At 34.2% G+C, this 23,018-nt stretch overlaps 1 protein-coding gene across 10 annotated transcripts in view; it reads right to left on the bottom strand.

Annotated features, from left to right (window-relative positions):
* Window positions 1-23,018, bottom strand: part of ZNF385B (zinc finger protein 385B) — a 351,566-nt gene that overhangs the window by 17,102 nt on the left and 311,446 nt on the right. For all 10 annotated transcript variants that reach the window (XM_036238023.1, XM_036238024.1, XM_036238021.1 and 7 more), the window contains one exon: window positions 1,619-1,781. In XM_036238023.1, the coding sequence (XP_036093916.1) occupies window positions 1,619-1,781 (163 nt within the window). The remainder of the gene's footprint in view (window positions 1-1,618; window positions 1,782-23,018) is intronic.

The raw sequence follows: 23,018 nt of genomic DNA, 5'->3' as shown, positions 1-23,018 counted from the left end.
CAAACTCTAAAAAGTGAACAGGACAGGTATTCTTATTTAACCGCCTTTAGTGAAACATACTTTATTTTTTTCTACTCAAGTGCTTAATTCAGGTAATCAAATTCAGGTCTTTGACTGACTGTTGTTTCATAGGGGCAACAATATTCTATAGAAAATAAAACCAGGCAGGAAGTCAGGAGATGATGGATCCTGCTCTATCAAATACTAAGTAACCTCCAGCAAATAACTGCCACAATAGGGACCTTGCCTCAGTTTGCTATTTTGTAAACTGGAGATAATATTTGACCTTAATATCTGTTAGATCTGAGTTAAAAATTGATTAAATAATGTATTAAAAAGCCTTTGTTCTTTAGAAGGGGAGAAGTATGATATAATAATCCAGTATTTATTATCTATTCATTGGTTGACATGATTTAACAATTCTATGACACAAAGAACAAAAACTCTTTATTACCAAATTTTGGTTAGCTCACTCCTTATAGGCTGCAGAGCTTCTGGAACCAGTATTTATGGGACTTAATTAATAATGGTCCCTTCTTACACAGTCTTTGTCTGAGTAGGCTTTTCTGAACCTTCTTCTTATAGTAATGAATTTGTTCTTCTCCAAAACTCTGGACAGCTATTGGAAAGCTTTATGAAATCTCTTCCTCAAATTCTATAATGATTTGAAGAGCAGAATAGAATCAGGAGAGGGGTGTGTGTGTGTGTGTGTGTGTGTGTGTGTCCAACAACAGAGAAGTCTCTAAAGAGTCAAGACACTGGTCCTCAACTAGTCACTAAAACAAGATGACTCATCCATGTTTGGTCCTGAGGAACAGATATGAGTGTGTGAAAGTCTATTAAACATATAATTTCATGGTATACATATTAGAAAAAGACTTTTCTTTTCTCTCTGAATCATTTAATTGAACCTACTCAGAAAAACTGCTGATGCACTGGGACCGTAAAATACAGACTCTTTTCAAAAGGCACTTTTACTAGTAGTCCATTTCCCATTATACAAATTCCTTCTGTTAGTCAATTTATAACTTTGTAAATAGTGCCCTTAAAATCCTTGAGTTATTTGTAATTCTGAGGGGAACTTTACAAAGATCTTCAAAAATTAAAATCTTTTATTATTGAACATATTTTCAGATTTACTTAATAATGCCACTCACAGAAAACTTCACTGTTCTGCTCCCCCATTCCCCTTCATCATAGTAAAAGAATATAAAAATGTCTATTAGTAAATAAGTTTAAGAATTCCTTTACTGAAAAAATCTATAGTAAAAACCAAACTCAAAATGAACATAAAGGAATAATAAACACAGTATTTTAGATTCATTTCTTGATATTTGTCCAAACACATTGTGACCAAGTAGCCTATACTTATTTTCATGCATATATACATATATATTTATACACATATATACTTAAATATATATATATATCTAACAACATGGAATGGTAACATATCGAATACTTCGATTCCGTGCAAACAAATAACTTCCTGTGAAGGAAACATCTTAATATCATAAAAACAAATCATGGAGAAAACATGCAACAGCTGAGTAGAAAAGAATGGGGTTGGAGACCAGGAGGAACACAAAGAATGTAAAGAACAAAAAGTGTCATTGACCTGATTTGTCAGAGCTGTTGCCTGTGATTGGAGTGATGGAGCAGCTGGGATTAGCCTTTGCGCTGTCCTTGGAAGAAACCATTTTGGGTTTATTTTTCGTTGCCTCTAGTGCTTTGACCTTCTTGGCATGTTTACTTCCTTTGTAGTGGGCCTCGGCCTGGCTCTACAAAGGAGAACAAATCAGGCTCATTTTTTGCTACTTACAAACACCACAATGGATGATCATGCAGAAAAAAATACATTCAATCATCGGCACCACAGACATTAACAACTCAGCACTTAACTATGTTTTGGTATTTAGTGAAGTGGTAGATCAGTATCTAAGAGCTTTTTGCATATTGAAACCACCTCTACAATACAGAGGACCTGCGTCTTTATAAACCAGACATTACATGAGTGGACAACAGGGCCAGGCCAAATTGTGGCAAAAGTAAGCTTTGTTATTGGTACCTTCCACCACGTCCACTGGGGTTGTTTTTCAAACATTTGGCTGACAGCAAGCTGCTCTGTGTCCTACCCATGCATGTCCTCCCACAACCATTACAGTTTCTTTCCCTTCAGGTAAAAACCTGTCTACCCTGCATCTACTTTCTTCCGGACTCTGCTCTGAGAGCAAGTGATGGGACAAAGCAACTTGCTAGTGGGTGAAGATGCTACTACATTTTAGAGTCATCTACAGGTGTTTCATGCATCATTTTGATGATTCTAGTTCTAACAACAGATGATATAAGCCACAAAGGAGGTAGGGACAATCCTTGTTTCTGATCTCAGATATGATTCAGGAGTTAAAGAGCATGAGTGGAACTGTGACTTCAATACTAGATCAAAAGGAAGGAAAGAGAGAAGACAAGTAACTACTAAAAATCTTCAAAAGACAAAAACAAATTACAGCAAAACAAAAAAACATTTAGTAAACTTACTGACATTTGGAAAATTCCCTTTACCTAAAGATTAAGGATTTTACCTTTTTGGTATCAAGTACTAATGCACATATTAGCAAAAGAATAAGTTTATTCACTTCAATTTCATTTTGAATAGATCCTGAAAATATAAACATTCATTAGTAAAAAAAAAAAAAAAAAACTAAAAAACTAAAGCTAGAATATATGTTATATGGCATATTAGCTTATTTATAAAAGTTAAATGGATTATAAACCTATCATATAAATGAATTTTTGTGAGAGGATTTCTAAAGCAATAACTTTTTTTTCACATCAGTTCTCCTTATATACATACAGAGATATAAAAAGAACCTATGTGAAAGAGTTTTTTCTGAGCAAGCAGTATATAGGGTGTGTGTGTATGTGTGTGTGTCTGTGTAGGTAGGTGGGTAGGTAGGTAGAAGTGCCATTGAACAGAATGAATCAGGTTATTATTCTATGTTTCTACAAAGGATACATAAGTGATATTCCTAGCATATAACCCCAATCACCTAAGGTCAGTGACCTTTTTTTGACTGTACACAGTACCTAACTTCCTTTTGTAAGTATTGTTTTAGATCATCATTGACTTATCATTGCTTTTAGTTGGTTTGCTCAAGGACCTCTCATTATATACTCTGTCAAGGTGAAAAAGAATTCAAAGGGAAGAAAAAGTCATTTATTTATTATCAACCAAGATGATCAAATCCAGCTAATATAGTTGGGTAGATATAAATTTAGAAAATATATTTAAAAATTAAAAAATTGATAATGTGAAGTAAGAAAATAATAGCTAATAGTATTAAGCTTCTGCAAAGCATAGTTCTCTAAATGTATTACACATATTAGCTCATTTAATTCTCATAATACCCTGTAAGTCAGGATTATTAGTCAGCACTTTATAAATAAACTCCAGGTACAAAGGAGTTAAATAACTTATCAAAGGTCAAATAGATTGGTATAGAAGCCATTTTGCAGATCCAAAATGCTTACGTGTTTATTTCTATTTAACAATATACCCAAATACCATGCATATACATAGTCACACTAAGATAACATTGTAATTTTATTAGAAGTTAAAAATTACACACGATAAAAGCACACTGCTTTTAATGATTCAGTGAAAAACTGTATTTTAACAGAAGTTTCTATGAATAGAGACTATCAACTTAATTCATGGGAAATATACTAGCATAACACATGAGGCCTGAGACTTCTGATGAGTAGCAAGAAAGTCCCACTTCTTAGATATATAACAATTTCTACAAGATATCAGGAGACCTCCTCCTTTTTCTAAGTATATTAAATGGTACGATGTCACTTTGATGTCCTTTGGCTAAAGAAACATGGTTCTCAAAATAAAACCTGCTTGCACAAGATAAGCAGAGTGTCATTTCCTCTTTACTATTTCTTGGCATTACTGCAGAAGTTAACAGCATCAATTAGCACTTGGGATAAAGATCTAGCTAAGTGACACTTCACTAGATGCCAAGATGGAAAGAACTTCCCATAGCCATGACCCACTTTTCCTTTTGTGTTCTGGGGCATGGAGACAAGTGCAACTAGGGTTCTTAGCCTCTACTGACCATTGTTTGGGAAAGATCATCATAGAATAGAGACAGCAGCAGGCACCACTAACTCACATTTGGCATCTTTCCAATTCCCCTGTGGGATTATTGGTAGAAGCACTTTGCTATCTCCAGTACTGTATCTGAGGCAGTGTAAACAGCTTCTAAATCCTTGGCAAATCTTCAAGTGAAACTGAGACACTGTTAAGTAGTAACATGATTAACCAGATTTCATTATTGAGGAGTCTCCTTAATTGAGGAGTGAAAGAAATAAGGATAAGAGCCAAAAACAAAACAAAACAAAACAAAACAAAACAAAAACAAAACCCCCCCATGAATTAGGCAATACCATCAAGCCCAAGCAATAATGAATGGCTCTTGTATCACTTCTAAGAGACTTGGTTGACCAAGTTGACTTATTTTACACCTCTCAAGGTCTAATCAGCAAACATATATTTGTCTAACACTAATGGCTTGTTTTCTGCTTCCCTAACAAAAGTGCTCTGTGCTTCTTACAGTGATCAAAGAAACCTCTTGCTAAGAATTGCCAGAATTAGAGTGTTGCCTAAACCACCATACTGACCTCCACACAGAATTCATTGGTATAGGTTTTTCTCTCAGAGGTCACTCCAGCAGCCACCTGACTGCCCACTGATAGAACAGCTTTGACAAGACATGACATCCTAGAATTTTTTCTTCCATTCATCTCTATCTTTGTTGCTAAAGTTGTCTGCTTTCCCAAATCCTCTACATTTCTAGGGACCTTACTGGTCCAAACAAAAAAAAAGATAAATAATAAGATAATGTATTGCTGTAAAAATAAAAATGTAGTAATGAGAAATTCTAAAATTCACTGTGCTTCCCTTTCTGGTTTTTACCTTATATCTAATTAGTACTTCAGAGAAGCAGCTAGGATCTTGAAACATGATGTTAAACTGTTCACTTTGTACAGAAAGAATAGCCAAACTCAAACTCACCAAGTGGCTCAGAAGGTCCATATCACTGGAGAAAGTCCTCAATATTTATTTATCAATAAAACCATTTTTTTTTTTTTGCATTTAAACTGATGTCTTAATTTTAAGAAAGTACATCATTAAAACTATTGGCGTCTTTTATTTTGAACAGATTTCAATGTATTAAGCAGTGTTATATGGGAAATAGCAGAGATCAGTTAATTTTCAGAAAGACTCTATTTACTAAAATTCCAAATAAAACATATCAAATGAAGTAACATAAAAATGGACTAAATGAATAAGGGGAAAACCTGATTATTTACTACATGAAGAATTACTTAGCGTCAGCCATGCGCTAGACATTGTGAAAGAGTAAAAGCAAAGACTCCTACTTGCAAAAATGGTAGTTGAAAGAAAAGATGTGAATACAAATAACTATAAGCCAGAAAAGAGGGTGGAATTATAAACTGAAAGGTAAAGAGCAGCGAAGGCACATGGGCACCAGAGGAGAGGTAAATCTCTTTGGATTGCAGAGCATCATGGAATCTTCATGAAAAAGTGACATGAGAGCTGGACCTTGCTCAAGGGGCAGGGTTCTGAAGTGGTAGTGTGGAGGGGGAGGTATTTCAGGCAAAGGGAAGAGCATATGGTAGGGCACTGAAATCTTGCAAACTATGCAATGTTCCCTGGGCATTTCTGCATTTCAGCATCACTGGAACACAGAGAGATAAGAGGAACAACAGGGGGAGGCAGCCACATTTGTGACCTCAGAAATTATCTCCTGTGAAATGGAAAACAAATGATAGGGTTTTAAAATTAAGAAAAAACAACCGAATGTTCTATTTGTAGGTATCTTGTCTAAATGTTTATGAAGATGTCGCTTTTATAACACAGACTTTATCCTGTGCTCCAAACTATAATCTTATATTAAAAGGATGATTAAATTATTTATATTGAAGCTTTAATAGTTATTGAGATAAAAGTATGGCACTTAAAATACTATAGTTAAACATATAACAAATGAACTAAATATTACTGGGTAATAGCTAGATAATTGCTTGAATCTTTGCTTCAAGACTATTTTTAATCATTAAAATGTTCTTTGCATATACTTGTTGCACTGTCAAGATCACATACTCTGAGACAAAACTACAACACAGGAGACATACGATCATAAGAAAGGCGTACTTAATCCATAGACTGCTAGTAAGCCTTTCTGCAATTATAAGGCCTGTAAATATCTGTAATGACATACCACTACTAGCTTTGATATTCACTTCATTCAATCCTCAACTGCTGGGATCTGTTGAAAACAAAGTCTAGACAAAATTATAACCATTAAAATATTTTTAGCTTAAAAAGATATAATGTCTTTGCTAGTTTATAATTTATAGCTACATGAAACACTTCAGGTTGCTATGGCTTGTCCAGTGTCACCACATTGGAAAACTCCCAGGATGCGGTGAGCCACTCATATAAATTTCGGTGTGAATGGTGTCCTCTGGATTCCTCCAAGGCCAGAATTCTGACTATGGCATTTCATAGGTATTGGCTTTATAATATGTATGTAAAACTCCATATATTTCTATATTACTAAAGAGAAAAGTAGTGGCTTCTAGGAAGAAGACGATGTGCACTCTTGACTGCGAATTCTCTTTAGGTCTAATTTAGATTCTCTCAAATATCGCAAGACAGAAGTAGAGTTCTTGTGGTGCGGCTGATTTAAAATGTCACCATTTGAATACATGAGCATTACATTATAATCATTCACATTATAAAGAAGTTTCCATGTAGGCAAATTAATTCATTTCTTAAAATACTAAGATCTTTAAGTGGGCTTCATGTTAATTTTTCCAGTGCAACCTATTAGCCAGCTAAGAGTCTTGATGCTCATGTTTCTGGTACATAATTCATTGGTGACATTACGCATGGAAACATGGAGAAGCTAAAAATGGACTTAACAACTATGACAGAATTTACATGGTGAGATAGAAAAACACTAAAGTTTGAGTTCAAAATTATCTGGAATACAGCAAAAAGTGACACTTTTTAAAAGTGCTTTATAAAAATAAAAATGTTTCTTGTAGAGTTTCAAATAATTAAAATTTTGTCTCATTTTCCTAATGTTTTATATTTCAATTATATGAAGGTGGATTCTTCATTTTAGGTGATTTCCAGCAATCTACGATTCTTTCCCTGGATATGCCAAACATATACCCTATGTTTCCAGTTTAGAATTGACTAGAGTGACGCATAAAAGAGAGTTATCTGAACTTGGCTTTATTAACCATGATCTGAGTCCTCAATTCTTTCATTTGTTCAATTGTGTTCTGAACTCCTGTTTGCTTCTCATTTTCAAATTAAGCCATAATTTAAAATGATAGTTTCTAAATAAATTATGTACATGTATATGTGTGTGTACATATATTTGTGTGTGTATATACATATACATATATATACATACACACATACAGTCCATCCTAGAAGATTAATTTCTTAATTCTATTCATGAATACTGCAAATTATAGATTACATTTTGAAAATATTTTTCCCCCTACCAACCAAATGGAAGTAGGTTTATGTGAATGTTTCCAATGATGATAATAGATAATGAGTTTCACTTAATGCAGTTTCCTTAACATCACGATTTACTTAAGAATTCAACAAAAAGTACTGACATGCTTATCCTAAGAAAATAGGATAGTTTATTTTTCCATTTTCCATTACATTACAATTTTTAAAAGTTTTATTTACTTTGTCTTCTGGATTAGGGGTCAATATCTAAGTCAATTTAATGATAAATGTATGAGTAAAGTCCTAGTATGTGTACTAGAGTTTAACTGAGGCAAAATGAAGTAAAGTAACCCTAGAGAAATATACCCTTAATCTATAACTTGATATGCCATATTCTCTAAGTTATTATGCCAAAAGTAGGAAAATCAGTACTCTCTATACTAACAATCTTGATTACAAAATAATGGCAACATTTATAATTTATGAAAATATCTAATTTTGTCAAAGAATTAGGCAGATGGGGACCTAACCTATTAGAACTTCTAAATCTTAGAATTTTTATGAAACTTGGATATCATCTGTTAATTTTATAACATATTATAAAACAGTAAGGATTTGTTAATAATTACTGAATGTTATCAAGTCATTTATGATTTCTCCAAAAGTATTTAAAAGTAAAAATTATCTATGTCTTTTAAATTAATTTTCTATTTTCTATTAAACTGGGAAATTTTAGTTAATAATTCCCAGCTACCTTGAAATATAAATAAGGGTACCTTAGACTTTATAGTGATTTCACAGTCACATCTCAAATTTCCCATGTGTTCACGAGTGCTGCTTTCTTTCAATGGGGAAATGGAATGCCATTGTGTGTTCTCTAGGAGTGGTTTTTGTTACTCAATGATAAGTAATGCAATATAATTCAAGTCTATGCATTAACGCTGTGACTGTACTGCTAACTAATTCAAGTCTTCTGACAGTCTTTTAAATTAGGCTCCCAGGCTTCTACATATTAATTTTTAATCAGTCTAGAAGGTATTACATGTACTTCCATTTCCATATTAAAGAAATTTATAGAAATGATACAAAAATAAATCTAAAATTAGAATTTGCACTGTCTCCTTATAGTTGCTATGTAATATTCTTAATTTAGACCAAAGTGACAAAGTAACTTTGAAAGTAAAATGCTTAGAAAATTGGTTAAAGAATGGCTTTAGTAATATTTTATATATGTTTAATGTATTATTTATCATTATTCATATAAAAACCTCTTTCATAATATAAGCTTTTGTAAACTCATACCCCAAACCCCTAAACCAATTTTTAAAACCCAGCAGATATTTCATAATTCAAAATTAAGTGAATTATGCATATGTGAAGAGTAATACCATATCTTTTCAAAATATACAAATATAACTAAAAGAAAATAAAGAAACTATGTTTTTACTAGTCACTTACCCAACCTGGGTCATGTTAAGGCTGTCTCTATACTAAAGTATCAGATTAAACTAGAAATTTTCACTCCAGATTAATCTGGTCAATCTCCTTCACATATAAGAGATTGGTCTACTGGAAGCAAACTAAAATAAAAATGCCTATAACTTTGATTTACCCATAAATACCAAAATTTTTCAATATAATCAGTGAAATGCTAAGTGGACTTCCAGTTTCTGATTTTGTGTGATATTGTTTAAAAGTTCTACTCTCCAGTAATAGTCACAGCAAAGGCTGCTCATGTAATATAGAATATACCCATGTGAACACTCTTACTTATCTTTGAATCTTCTAAAGTGTCTATTATATGGTACACGTTCAATAAAGAGTTGTTGAATTGAATATAATATATATGGGACAGAGTAAGAAAAATCTTCTAAAAGCTGACATTTAACACTGGGGATCGTTTATTTTCATTAACAAATATTTATTGAATATCTATTATGTTCCGGGCATCATTCTAAGTGTTGTGGAATGCAGGTCTAGAGAAACATTCTAGTATGGGGACACAGGCAATAAAATAAAATTTACATATATTTTAGATAAGTGTTCAGTGATAAGTGATACATTTATGAATATGTTATGTAGTACTACCAAAAAAATAAGGAAAGGTAAGGAGAATATACTATGATGAGGCGGGATGCTATTTCAGGTTTCAGGAAAAGTCTTTCTTTTGAGGGGGTATTTGTACAGAGACCTGAATGAAATGAAGTTGTTAACAAGGTAGGTATTTGGATAAAGAGCATTTCAGGTCCAGGGAAGAGCAAATGGCAATTGCAAGGATTTTGACTTCTATTCTGAGCAGATGGGAAATCCCAGCAGTGTTTTGAACAAAAGAGTAACCTTGTTTAACTTCTGTTTATAACATTATTACTCTGGTTACTGTGTTGAGAACAAGCTTTATGTGTACAGTGGGGAAGCTGGGATGAGGCAAAGTAGAAGAGAGGTAATTACGATCATCCAGACAAGTGATATAAAAGGTTCAAAATAAAATCCCATTGGGGGATTAGAAAGCCTTCAAAAGAATGATTTTTATTTGTATAACCATTGCAAACTATTACTTTTATACATTTAAGCTCAAATGGTATCCTTTTTGTGTGTGTGTGTAGGTAATACAATTACACATTTAAAAGTATTTTAAAAAGTATACACAGTGAAAAGTCTGCCTTTCAGACTCAGCAACTCGTTGTTGACACTTTCCGTGTATCCTGCCAGAAATAATTTACATGCATATCAAGCAAATATACACATATGCATGTATTTGTCCTTTCTTTTTTTTTTTTTTTTTTAGGCAAATGCCTACATACCACCTATGTTCTGCATTTTGTTTTTTCTATTAAGCAATAGATCTTATAGATTTTTAAAAAGTAGTAATTAGAAAATTAGAAAGTTTTCTGATTTTTAAATGGTTGCATATACTTGTTTTATTATATGAATGAACCATAATTTATATCAATAGTATCTTATCGATGAATATGTAGGTTGTTCCCAAAGTTGGGTTGTCACCTATGATGCAAAAATAGGTAATAGATACTTCAAATTATTATTTTTCTTCTTTTACAACTAGAAAAAATTTTAAGTACTTCAGTTGAATTAAAGCACACATTTAAAATTTTCCTATTTAGTTGCCAAAATTTAATTTGTAATTATGGATATATTGCACTTATGTTCTCCTAAGCATATTTCTCAGAATCAGGCAACAAAATGTGTACCCTTGCCTCAGGCTTAATAAAACAACGTGAAAATTGGAGAAAAGAAAGGGTCTTGAGATAGGCCTTCAATAATGAAAAGGATTTCAAAGCCAAGAGGTATATAATCCCAATGAGGAGAAGGCTATGATAAGAAAAAAAAAAAAAAGTCTGTAAAAATCAAACAAATCTATGTTTCGAAAAATGTGAATAATTCAGTTTGAGTGACATGTGAGTGTGTGTAGAGTAGGAGTGAAAGAAAAGATTGGAAAGGCAAGTGTCAGACTATTTAGGCCTTACATACTAGGTAGTAGGAAGGTAGTTAACAAATAGCAAACTTAACTAAGTAGGCGATGAGAGACCACTGAGGGCATTTGTTCTAGTACAATCTAGTAGCAGTGATGACCTACTAGAAGGAAAGAAAAAACAGGAGAGTAACTAGAAGGTTCTTACCACAGTGAGTCAGGGAGTAATGGTGTTTTTGAATATACAGATTTCAAATTTCAGGGGCGTTTTAAACCAAAACCCAGAGCTTTTATTAAAAAGGAGTTATTACTCCTATTAACAAAAGTCTCTATCTGAAAATGCTGTTTTTTTTTTTTTTTTTCCTTCCCCAGTGTCTGTTATCCTTCTCTTTTACACCTTTATACTCACCCGGCTACATCCTCTTCATTACTGTTTAAACAAGCTCAGATCTTCCCAAACCAAAATAAACCACCCCTTAACACCTACATTCACTCCTAGCTTCTCACCCTATTATTCTGCTCCCTTTCGGAGACTAATTTGTTAAATCAATCTCCATCTTTTCCTTTCTGATCAGTCTCATCTTTTCCTTTCTGATCATCTTTTCCTTTCCTTTTCTTTTCCTCTATCTACTGAAATAGACATCACCAAGACACCATTGTCCTAAATCCTAAAACCAAGAACACCTTTTATGCCTCCTTCTTGACCAATCAGGTGCACCTGCCCCTGCTGACCTCTCACTTCTACTTGGGCAGGCACTTGTCCCCAGGCTCCTTCCTAGGTGGGTGTCTCCCACTTTCATTTCAGATACACTTGCAGGCTCATCCTCCCCTGCCCAGTCATTAAATGTTGACATATTTCAAGCCTCAGTGTTAGGTCTTCTTATTTTCTCACTCAAAACTTTCCGGTCTACTCCCCATTTCATCTCATCAACACTACAAGTTCCTCAACCACCTCTACACCAATAATTTCCTGGCTTCTGCCTCTCTAATGTAGAGCTTTCTTCTGGCTCCAGACTCAGAATATGCACTTGCATATCTCAAAGCACCTTCAACATAAGTTGAAAATCAAACTTGGCATCGTTTGTCTCTGCTTTGGTGCCCAAACTACATAGTCCTCTTCTAGCATTTCTTTTCGGCCAATAGCATCACTCTACATTTGCTGTAAGAGCCAAATCCAGGGATCATTCTACACCCCCACATTCAGTCAATTACTAAATCCTATGGATTCTACTACCTAAATATTTCTGTAATCAAGCCGATTCTTTACATCTCAACCACGGTCACTTTGGTCCTGACCCCCGTCCTCTTTTGTTTGGACTCCTGCAATAGCCTCTTGAATGATCGCCCCACCTGCTCTCTTACAATATGACCTCTACAGGGGGACCAGAGTGATAGTTTCAAAATGCAAAACTGATCACGTCATTCCTCTGCTTAAAATTCTCAAAGCCTTTCCATTGTTCCTGGTTTAAAATCTAAAACCATCATATTTAAGACCTATATGGCCTACTCCCAACCTACCTCTAGTTTCATTTAGTAGCAGGCTCTTCGTTATTCTCTGAGGAACTGAAAGAGAATATGGCTGGAATGTAAGTATAGTGCTACCCTTTTTCGTAGCCTAAAATATTATCCCTTTTCTCTTTCCCTAGGTAATTTATCCTTCAGAACCCAGCTCCCAAATTATTTCCTTTAGAAGTCTTCCATGATGTGCCAGACTAGGTCACATCCTAACTTTTTGGATTCTTTCCTTCATAGTATTTCTCATAATTTAAAAAATTATCACTTGTTATAATAATTTGATTAATATATGTATTTCCCCAACAAACAGTAACCTTCCTTAAGGTTTATACCTCTGAGATTTTGCTTTTCATCCTATCTCTTGCACATATCATACTGCCTGAAACATTCTAGGTAGTTATCATTAATTATTTGCTATGTACCAGGCACCGTGTTAGTATTTTACAGACAGCATTTCATTTAATCCTCATAAGACCATGTGAGGCAAATATTATTAGCCCAAGTTTACAAAGACTCTCAAAAGTTAAGTAATTGCTCAATATCACACTGCCAGAAATGGAAGGCCCTATTTCAAACCCAGGATTAAAAGATTAGGCTCTTAACCACACACTGAAGCAAACTTGAAAGCCTGGGGTCTAAACAGCCTCCACAGGGGAAGATCTAAAGCAGAACAGACTCTCTCCCTTAGCTACTCTGGTAAAAGATTATTTTCTTGGAAAGTTTGATCTGGGGGTAAAAACAGCTCCAGGAATGTGACCTTTAGGTCATATAAGGTATAGTTTTCATTGTAGCAAATTAATTCAGTAATTCTCAACCAATCCTTTGGTTATCATGATAAATTAAAGATAAAAAGAAATCCATTTTAGGACCATTTATTCATTCAAGAAATAAATATGTATTGTGCTAGGCGCCAGGGAGACAGCAATGCACAAAACATACACAGTCCCTGTTCTTATGGATCCAATGATAGTGTGTGTGCGTATGTGTGTGTGTGTGTGTGTGTGTGTGTGTGTGTTTGAGAAACAGATATTAAAAAAGTAGTTACATAAATAAAGATATCTTTATAAACTGTGATACATTTAGTAGAGGAAAATTAGTGGGCGTTATAACATTATTGGGAGTGGAGCTAGTTAAACTAGGAAATTTAGAAAAACTCTTAAGGAAGAAACATTCAGGTGAGACCTGAAAGAGGAGTAGAGACTAGAACAGAAGTGGGAGGGGCAGAAGTAGCTTGGCAGATTTATGGAAATAAAAGAAAGCCATTGCGACTGAAGCCTGGCAAACAGTGGGGTGAGTGGCAAGAACTGGACTAGAGATGTACATAACTGTTTAGAAACTTGAATTTTGAGGATGCTAAATAACAAAGAGAGTGAAAATTTTGTTATCAAGAGTAATCATAATTAAATGACTACCTCCAACTTTCTCTAGATTCTTGACTTACTTCTGCCCATGATTAGGAGCAGTGGATTCAAGCAGGGATCACCAGTTGGTATGATGTTGAGAGTCTGGGGCTTAATCGGTCTTAGTGTGAAATGAGTAGTTTTGTAACAGACTAACTGCTCAGTTATTGGACAAACAATCCTTACATACAGTGGTTCACTTACTAGTCTATAAAGATAGCCCCAGGTAAGAACACAGAGTCAATGATTTATTGATCATTCAGTTAATCTGATTAGTGTAGATAACTAAAATGGATAAATTATCCTTCAAAACAATGTCTATTTGAACTGAAATATAAATCCTATATATTATCTAAGTTGAAACACTTGACTTGAAAGATTTTTTTGAGAAATTCTAACCAAGTCATAAACACATCATTTGCTTTTAAAAAAAGAGAATAGTATTAGATATTACTAAATGGTTATAATCTCAGGAAAATCTCATTAATGTATACAAATTTGGGTGAAGGGTATCATGAAGTAGTAAAAAAGCTGAAAAAGTAGAACATTTTTGAAGAAATGCCTTTAGTTGATAATAGTTAGGTACCAGAGATTCTTAGGTGATGTATTAAAATATATAAGAATTATTTTAAATTATATCATTGTTTATATTCTAATGAGTATTTAAAAAATACCTAAATAAGCTTGAAAAAAATTGTTTCTGTTGGTATTCTAAATCTCTGTTTTAAACTCCTTTTCAACACCCATCTGCATTTTTTTAAAGAAAGAATTTGGACCAAACAAAAGTTAAATTCAGCCTATACCTGAATTATCATAAATCCCTAATTACTGTAGTCCAAATTAACAAGAATTTACTGCATTTATAAAAATGGAAATTTATACAAAAGTCAATTATTCAATGTCTAGAAATTTAGAAAATTAGCTTGAAGAGAATGTCTTCCAGATATTCAAACATCATATTTTTAAATCTACATCTGCGAATTCAGTAATTCCATTCTGGCATTTTACAAATATAGACATCCATCATTTCTCCAACATTTACAGATGTTAATAAATACCCTCCTCTATGACCATCTGTGTAAATGCATAAATTAAATCTTAAAAAAGAGACTGTTGGTATATTTAGTTTAAAAGTGCATATAGGGCATTTTGTTAGCTTAAACATTTAAATCACAAAACTAGAACAAATAACCTAAGTACTCTTTTAGTGAATCTATTCTTTTCAATTCTTCCTTCTCAAATGATATAAGAAAAAGACAATAAAATTCATGACATAAACAAATAATTCATCGTGTTAAAGGATTCCACAGGTGTCTCTCAAATAATATAGAATGTTACGTCTTTCCAGAACATAAACCAGGTAATCACTTCAAGCTCACAGTTCAAAGATGATAAAAGCTACTTTCAGAGAACGCTCAGTAGGCATTATCAAAGATAAAAAGGAGACTATTTGGTGATTACTGGTTAAGTCAGCAGTACACATCTCCCATGCTAAATGTAACATGTATTTAAAGCAGAACTAAATGAACAAACAAAATAAACTCATAGATACAGAGAACAAACTTATGATTGCCAGGTGGAAGGGGGGTTGGGATACTGAGTAAAAAAGGTGAAGGAATTAAGAAGTACAAATTGGCAGTTATGAAATAGTCAGGATGATATAAAGTACAGCTTAGGGAATAGAGTCAATAATACTGTAAAAATTTTATATGGTGTCATGACACATTGGAGGATCATTTCATAACTTATATAAATGTCTAACCATTATGTGGCACACATGAAACTAATAAAATATTTAATGCTAACTGTAATTGAAAAATAGTAAAATTTTAAAAAGCAAAGCTAGAATTCCATTAACAAACATCGGTGGTATACTGAAGGTGAGGCCGTCTACATTCAGGAAATAAGAGATTACACTATCTACAGATAATTTAAAAACAATAATAAAATTGACAAAATCAATCTGATTTTCACTATCACTACAATCTGGCAATTCTAAAGTTAGTAATAAAATACTTCTCCCTGAAAAAAAAAATGTTGATCTAAGTTCTAAACAATCACCGTAAAGAGAAAAATTATATTCATAGCCCTCTGAAATCTGAACCTTAACAAAGTGATGTATTCTTGGGAGTTCTTGTTCATCAGATCTGTTTGCTGAGTGGTGAATATAAAATTTGCTTTCCGTGTACCCTAGAAGACAGAACTAAAGTGAGAAAAAAAAGTAGAAAGTTTCTCTTCTCATATCGTCTCCTCTCCTCTCCTCTTTCTTTCCTTTCACTTTTTAAGATTTAGGTAAGATGAAATACTAGTTACTAAAAATGACTAAATCCTGACACAATGTTACCAGTAGAGGCTGTGGAACATTCACTCTATGAGAAGGGAAGATTCAATCATTTTTATCATCATCTTAAGTGGTCATGGTTTCAGGTATGCACACAAGCAAAATTTTGCATAATTATAGGGGGTTCATGAATTCCCCTCCCCCCACTATAGCCTACCCATGGACAGCATCCTTTAAGAAGTCCTATCTTTAGCTCTAGTATTTTATAATTCTTCAATTCTCTCTCCCTCAAAACTAATCATCTCTCAAGCCTCACTCAGTGTTTACCACTTCCATGAACCTTCGAAAATACAGAGATAGCATGTGTGAAGAGTATTTAGTATATAAGCTGGTAGAAGAACAGGCATCCATCAAATGCTAGCTCTCTGCTTGTGATTCTTCTAGCTTGTGTGCTGTCCTGTTTCCTAAATTTATATTACCCTGTAGTTAACAATATATAGTTCAGCAGTGTTTCTAAGTGTATTACTTTTATTTCCCAAGATAGATAATCAGGGCTATGAGGGTAGGGAACTTGTTTTGTATTTCTTGAATCTTCTTTTCTTGGTAAAAACTATTTTGATACTCTTCCCTTGTCCTCTGATTAAGTTCACTGCTTCTTTACTCTCCTTGAAGAACTCACATAAACAAGAAATACTATATTCCCACCAAGTCTCTGTAATTTGAAATTGTAGAAATTGGTCAAAGTAATATTTCCTCGTATGCTATCCTCAGCCCCTCAGCTACAACCATGTGTCATAAAGTTTCTTATGGCCAGTCAGGTTTCCCCAAAAAACTGCTCTTTATGCTGATCCACCATACCTAAAGTTCTCTGGCCTCCATGGCCAAGGCTGTCACTTTATTCAAAGAGCTGCTTTAGAGATGAAAGTAGCTAAAAGCTACCTCTTTTGCAGGATGCTCTAAACTGCATTGAATTAGCTACTTGCTTGGGAGCAATGAAATAGACTTTTTGTTTTACACAACTTTTTTGGGGGGAAGGGGGTTTGCTTTTGCTTTTGTCTTACATAAGTAATACCTTTTCTCTTATAAATCTTTTGAAAATTATAGTCAATGGTGCACTCAAGCATACAGAAAAAAAAGATCAGCTACAGGAAACCAAACATGTTCTTAATAAAACCTAAATATAAACTTTAAACCAGCAAATAATCACTTAGGAAACCTACAGGTGTTCAGCCTAGAAATTCTACCTGATTTCTAAATATATGTTGAATAAATGTTTAGCTGAAGAATTCCAAACTACAAAAATCGAGTGACACAGTATCTTATTGTTAAGGATTCCACAAGCAATCTTAACTAAAGCAATCCATACCAAGCAAAGAAGGAAGAGACACATGCCTTCAGCAGACTTCCCTTAACTCCCAGGTGGTGAGACAACTTATAGATGACAAAATCACCAACAAAATGACTTGAAAATTCTTTCAGGAATCTCATACTTTCCTCTACATGAGTTACTAACACAGGAATTTTACAGAGGAAAATAAAAAAGACCCATAGTAATTTTTTAAAGGTATTATTAATATTTGATCAACAAAGCAGTGGAAATGTACCAAAGCTTGTTGTGTTGATAGTGAGTCATACATAATTAATGGTTTTCTGTTGAGAACATATTCTGGTATATGGGGATGGACACCTGAAGTACTTTCCTTGTAGCATTCATATTTACTGTCCTTCACAAAATCACATTAGGCCGATCATCCTAATTTTAAATATTAAATACTTAAAAAATAGCTAAAGTAACGTGTCATGTGAGGCATCTATGTTTTTAAAGAAAAGCCAGAGAAATATTGAATTAAGCATGCTGCCTAATTTCCTTATTAGTTAAATATAGAATCTGTTGGGTTTTTATAAGTTGTAATGCTCACTTTTTAAAAAACTTCACTTTTATCCTAGTCTTCTCTTTCTTTCACTGATGAATTGAAAAATCGGTCCTAAATTATCCAGATATCCATTTTAAATAATGTAGTGCTGAGAAAGACTATGACATTTTTTGTAATATTAAAGCACTACTTTATAGGAAAGATTTTTTTAAAAAATATAATTAACTAATATATGCTTCAAAAAAGGTGACTAAACTTTGTTAAGTCTTTGTTAAACAGCAGCTATTGACTAAAACTTTTAGCACGGTATGTTCCTTCTCTCTATAACTATGCTATATTTCTGTCATATTGAAGCAAAAAATGTTCATCATTTTGTCAGCTCTGTCTGCAAAGTAGAGAATTACCTTCCCAAGCTTCTGAGATTTATGCTTTTAATTACCTCCTATCTGCTTCACTATCCTCCAAACCTACGAATCAATATAAATAGTTTTATTCATGGGAAAAATGTAAAATGTTTGACAAAAGCAGACTATTATTTTCTAGATTTCCATTTGATGCTATTGATTCCTTCTATCTTCAGTATCTTTTTTCTTAACAGAATCAGTTGGTTTTTTCAAACTTTCAGAATTATCCATTTACCTAATAATTTGTACTTCTTAATAGCAGATATAAACTTTACAACTAGCTTTTGAGTTCCCTACCACCAATGAGATTATCACTGGGGTATCTCTTTATTTAATCATCGCTTGCAGAATTCAATCTAACTGTAGTTTTCTCCAAATCCCCTTAATCATAAATTCACTTTTCGTTGAGGACAAATTTTCATGGCTTATCGAGTTTTGAAAGCAGAGGCCACTATTAGCATAGGTGAAACCTGGTCGGTGAGGCACCAGTATGCTTACAACTCTGCCTCTCATGTTTTATCAGCACCAATTCTTTTTTTTTTTTTAAAAATAAAAAAGCAAATTATATATATGTACACACATACACACATATTTATATATAATTGTTTATATGTAATTTATATATGAGTATATAAATATAAATATATTATAAATTAATAGAGCTGCTGCTATTAAAGAAGCTGCTATCTCAAGGGCTGGAAGGGAAATTGAACAGTTGTTTATGGGTGATGGGCGAAAACAGTTAATGAATGTGTGAAAGGAGAAAACAGTTAATCTGTAGAATTAACATGTGTAGATATATCTGACGGCGGCGATGTGGAAAGAGTCGAATATTGCAAATAAATGTTCAAAGCTTTCCTTGACATATCAGTTATCAAATGCAATGTCTGAAAATTCAGGAAATAGAGGATAAACTCATTTGTTTCCCCGCTGTTTAATACTACCCCCCCCCATCCACTTCCACCCCTGACCTATCCATGTTGCTGTTTTCCCTTAAGAGCTGGATGTCTGAAGGTGGGGAGTCCCCTCCCACAAGCTTGTGGCTCCACATGCAAACCCAGGACCTTTTGTGTGTAAAGCAGAGGTGCTAACCACTACACTATGGAGCCACCCCCTAAACTGATTTTTTAAAAACAGTATGTTGGTTAGCGTTTCAAATAATATGTTCAATATGTTTTTTATCCCCAAGGGAAGAGCCTCTAAATTCAAAGCAATTAATTCAGTTATTAACCTAAAAAATTTTAATAAAAACACTATGAATGTCCAAGCAAAAGCTAAAAGAGAAGAGGAGATAGAGTAGAAAATAAAGGAAGGAACAATATGATGGTTTAGTAGAAAGAATATGTTTTGACAGAGAGAGAGAAGCACTGACAACTCACGGATAGAATTTCTAATGTTAAAAGTAAGCACTAGGCAGTCAGTACAAAATGCAGAATCCCCTAGAAGAATGTCATATGGTGACAAATAAAAAGCTGATCCTTTAGAAAATGCAAGCAAGTGCCCTTGTAGCTGAGTGCCTCTCTTGCTTTGCTGCAAGGGACATCTTTAAATGAGGTGTCTAATGGTCCCTGTTTCCCGCAGACGCTCTGACTTCCTTGGGAAGAAACCACAGCTGCTGCAGGGACTCGCTGCCTCATGGCAGCTGCTGGAGAGGTGGAGTTAAGCTCTGCGGCCAAAAGAAATGGAGGGTCAGCCAAGAGCAAATGAAAAGGACATTTGTGTGGGACCCAAATTTGTGGCTTTCTCCCTAATAGTGCCAGGGCTTCTAGCAGAAGACTCTTAAAGTGGCAGATGGTGGATGGGGGCAGTTTGTTTATGAAAGACAGAGAATTTGTACTGTATTACATAAACTGCTTAAAGAAATCAGAAAGTAGACATAAGACTGAAAGAGAGAGACACCCAGGAGGGCATACTTAAATAACCTTATCCAAACGAAAACTGCTAAGATGACAAAGATGCAAAATGCAGAGGGAAGCGGCGCTGCAGATGTATCAGTTACACACAATGTGGTCATATGGGAATTGGAAGTGATTATTGAGCGACTGCACTTTCTGAAGTTTCAGAGAGATTTATAGTAAAGAATAAGAGAGTCTGGTCACCTACAGAAATGTCCACACAAATGGTTGGCCCCCATGTCATTTTATCTCCTAAGTCAATCCTTAGTTTCTTGTCCATGTGTACTTAATCAATCAAACATAAATCAATGAAATGGTATGAGGTCATCTCCTTATGTCTTGAGACATGAGAAACAGAATATAGAGCAAAAATAACAGTGAGCTAAAATGACAGAGATATTAGATAACCAAAAACCAAGGCAAAGACAGAGAATAACACAACACAATTAAAAACCTAGAGGAAACACAAAGTAAGATAAAATTTAAAAATGTAAACTATAAGTGATTTGAAGTTTATAATGCTACTACGAAGGTAATACTGATTAAGCCTGTAAGGTCAGCAGTTAGGGGCACTGAATCTTACGCTTAATCAATTGTGGTATTAATGCTGAGTATCAAAATTTCAGGGTTAATTCCTGAATTAGAGTGTATAAAACTTGATTTAAAAGATCATTATGCTATCGTTTCAGTTTGCTTATGAAGCATAAAGGAGCCAGTCATATATTAAGGAAATTTATGATTAACTGCATTTTTCAACAATAATAATAATAAAAGATCATCTCAGTTTTTAGACATTTAAGAGAATCAAATTGCCCTGATTTTGTATAAGAATCTGCTTAAGGATCAGTTTCCTTTCACCTTCTGCTACTATTCTCCAAGGAATTGAAAGTGTTTGTGATCTAACAACTTTAAAGCTTTAATCAAAAAGAGAAACATTAGCCTCAAAAATATTTTAAAAGCTTATGTTAGTGCTAATTTCCAGTATTTCTGTATGAAAACCCAAAGCCCAATAATTTTGAGAGTCTTATTTAAAACCAAGTACAGAAGAGTGTAGGAGACCTGTTTCCCTGGAAAGGCTTAACTCTAGAAACGTATTTCCCAGCTAACGGGTAAAGATTCAGATGTAAGCTTATCGATTTATGACTAAGCTACACTTCCAGTACACTCATTCACTGAAGAAGAAAAGGGTGTTCAGGCTTAGGACAACCTCATTCAGTGTTCAGATGAAACCACATTAGAAAATAAATAAATAAAAGGTGGCCAAGAACAAACTAGAAATTTGGGTGCTGGACACATTTGTGCAAAGGTCTGGGACTCAGTTGGAAAGACATATTATTCCTGGACTGCAATGCCTGCTGCCTGGCAAAGTTAATGGTGTTAATTTGTAAAGGTTCATTTGGGAAATGTTTGTGATTAATGCTTGCTCATTTGCATAACGCTGTATTGTGTAAATAAAGCTGTAGCCTTTTGCTTTCCAACAGTGGAGTTCTACTGAGATGATAAAAACTGGACAAAGTGGGCTACTATGGGACACTTAAACTAGGTCACATTGAATTTTGATGCCCGAAGCTTGCCCTGGTAGATTTTATATGGGTAATGGGGAACTGCAGAATGCAATCTGTTTACTGTGCAAATCTGCATTCCAGATTTTTCAATAACCATATTTCCTACACTGAAGAGTGAAGACAATTCAGTCTCAGGCTGATTTAGAAACGTTATTAAAGAAAATAAAGATGAGCATCTTCTTAATTCCTACATTAAAATGTAAATAGGGTAATTATAAAATAATAAACTCTCCTCCAAATAAAAAAATGCTCAGTTTCAGAGCTCAGTTATGCAGATTATAGCACCATTACTAAACACAGAGAACATGCATATGTCACACTTGTGAATTTGCCATCCAGACTATGTGGCTTTACTGCCCAGAGTCTAAGTATGACTCAGAAATTTAATTTTTTTCTCCATTATAAACAGAGCTTTTGAGTGGTGACAAGGAAGCTGGCGATTGCATGCTCACATGTGTACTTTTGTCCATGTCCCTGTTAGTAAATACAAAGAAAATCACTGACATGGAGTGAAGCTCAAGTCAAAGGTGCGCCTACTTCCAGAGCAATTCTGGGGTGTAGAAGAAAGACTAGCACACCACTCCCAGGCAAACCGGGACACGAACTAAAAACAGAACTACAAGTCATTCTTTCCTGGTGTCGGCTGTTCTGCCCATTAGATGGAGGTGTTTATTATTCCTTGTTCTTCTAACAGAAATGCCATGGAAATGCTTTTTAATCGGAGAACTGGAATGGTCCTCCTAAAGATCATGTAGTCCATTTTAAGTTATATCGTAGAAGAGGAAACTGAGGCCCACAGTGGTTAAGTGATTTATCAAGTTCAGAATTAGGATTTAAATCATGTTCAAGGAGGCTTAATCCAGTGTTCTATACCGTGTGGCCTCTCTATGTATGGAATAATAAGTGTAGAGAGCAGAAGACCTGGAACAGGTTCTGAGATGATCTAATAAGTTAATCCTTAGATGTTCTCATTCATACTGTTTGCTAGTAAAAGTTGCTGCTGGTCTCTGGAGCCTAGTGCTGTACTAGGTGCAGTACATGTTAAAAGCTCAATAAATGCTAGGAAATGAGTAAAGTTATTATG

The sequence above is a fragment of the Rousettus aegyptiacus genome, unplaced genomic scaffold, assembly GCF_014176215.1.
Source record: "Rousettus aegyptiacus isolate mRouAeg1 unplaced genomic scaffold, mRouAeg1.p scaffold_m13_p_2, whole genome shotgun sequence".
NCBI classification, from domain to species: domain Eukaryota; kingdom Metazoa; phylum Chordata; class Mammalia; order Chiroptera; family Pteropodidae; genus Rousettus; species Rousettus aegyptiacus.
This window is presented reverse-complemented; position numbering and strand designations above follow the sequence as displayed.